Source organism: Amphimedon queenslandica, unplaced genomic scaffold (assembly GCF_000090795.2).
Source record: "Amphimedon queenslandica unplaced genomic scaffold, v1.1 AMPQUscaffold_12983, whole genome shotgun sequence".
Classification (NCBI taxonomy): Eukaryota; Metazoa; Porifera; class Demospongiae; order Haplosclerida; family Niphatidae; genus Amphimedon; species Amphimedon queenslandica.
Genome location: NW_003546781.1, coordinates 39,012 through 40,320, shown reverse-complemented (window position 1 = coordinate 40,320; position 1,309 = coordinate 39,012). Strand labels below are relative to the sequence as shown.

General features: G+C 36.2%; 1 protein-coding gene across 1 annotated transcript in view; it reads left to right on the top strand.

Moving 5' to 3' along the window:
- Positions 1-179, top strand: part of LOC109585921 (heat shock 70 kDa protein 12B-like) — a 2,149-nt gene extending 1,970 nt beyond the window's left edge. Inside the window, exon 4 of the mRNA XM_020002068.1 lies at positions 106-179. Coding sequence (XP_019857627.1) covers positions 106-179 — 74 coding nt within the window. The remainder of the gene's footprint in view (positions 1-105) is intronic.
- The last annotated feature ends 1,130 nt before the right edge of the window (positions 180-1,309 follow it).

Genomic DNA, 1,309 nt, shown 5'->3' with positions numbered 1-1,309 from the left:
AGGAACACTAAAACTGCCCACTCACTACATTACTATACTTGTCTAACTCCTTATAAGGAAAAGAAACATGAGATCTTACATGCATTTTTTTACATGCAACTTTAGCTTCAAAATGTAAAATGTATAAACAAGTTCTAGAAATACCAATCGGTGCAACAGTGTGTGATCTGTTACTGTAATGAGGTCAATATAATAATTCCCATACAGAGCATGCCATTGTTAATACCAAGTTGTGACTATATACATATAGCCTGGGTTTACAACCCTTGGATGTGAAGCTATAATAGTTATTGACCTAGCTTTTAACAACTTAATTTGTAGCAAGTTCATTACACTAGCTGCATGTACAATGATTGGAGTAAACATTATTCATTCATATTTCTATTCAAACAACATTTCAACAATGTTGCCACATTTCTTAACAATTTAGTCAAAGCCTGACCACCTTATACAAGATTGTTACTAGGTCAATAGGCTGCAAGTTGTCAACAGCCTTGTGAGGTTGCCAACTGGTTGTAACCACCTTGGCTGCAATTCTGTATAGTCATGTGATAAACCAAAAGCAAAAAAAGTCAGAAGAAGACGTTTATCATGGCTTTATATAAGGGACCACTATCGAGAGCTGAGAAGATACCAAGAGCACCTCCTGTACTACAGACAAGCAATTGTATAGCAGCTATTGACTTTGGGACCTCATCACTATCAGTAGCATATACCACTCCAACAACAGGAGAAGATGTAAAAGTTCTACCACTTCACAGTTCATTGGAAAGAATCCCTAATTCAATACTAATCAAGAAGGAGCAAGAGGGGAAACAATACAGAGTCATTGGGACTGGAAATCAAGCACAGAGTATATGCCATGGCATAGCTAAGAAAGATGCTAAAGACTTTGTATATTTTGAAAGAATAAAACCATTACTAGAGAGAGATAAAGTGAGTTTAATGCTGTTTATTATTTTAAGTAATAAAATTATACTCATCAGTCATTAGATCGTACTACTCAAGTCTCCTCACTCACTGATGGAGGGTCTTTTTATCTTATTGAAGTTATAGCTTTCATACTAACACACCTCAAGAAGATGCTACTGACTGATCATCTGGAAGGAAACTACAAGTCAACTGATTTTGATTGGGTCATTACTGTTCCTGCTATATGGAAAGCAAGAGCAAGAAGAATGATGAGAGAAGCTGCTTATATGGTAACCTAATACATGCTTTGTATTTCATTATGTTAATATGATAGGCTGGTCTCACTTCTGATGCTCCTGGTATAACCAAGGTTCACTCCAGTTGGTTCTCCCTTTAC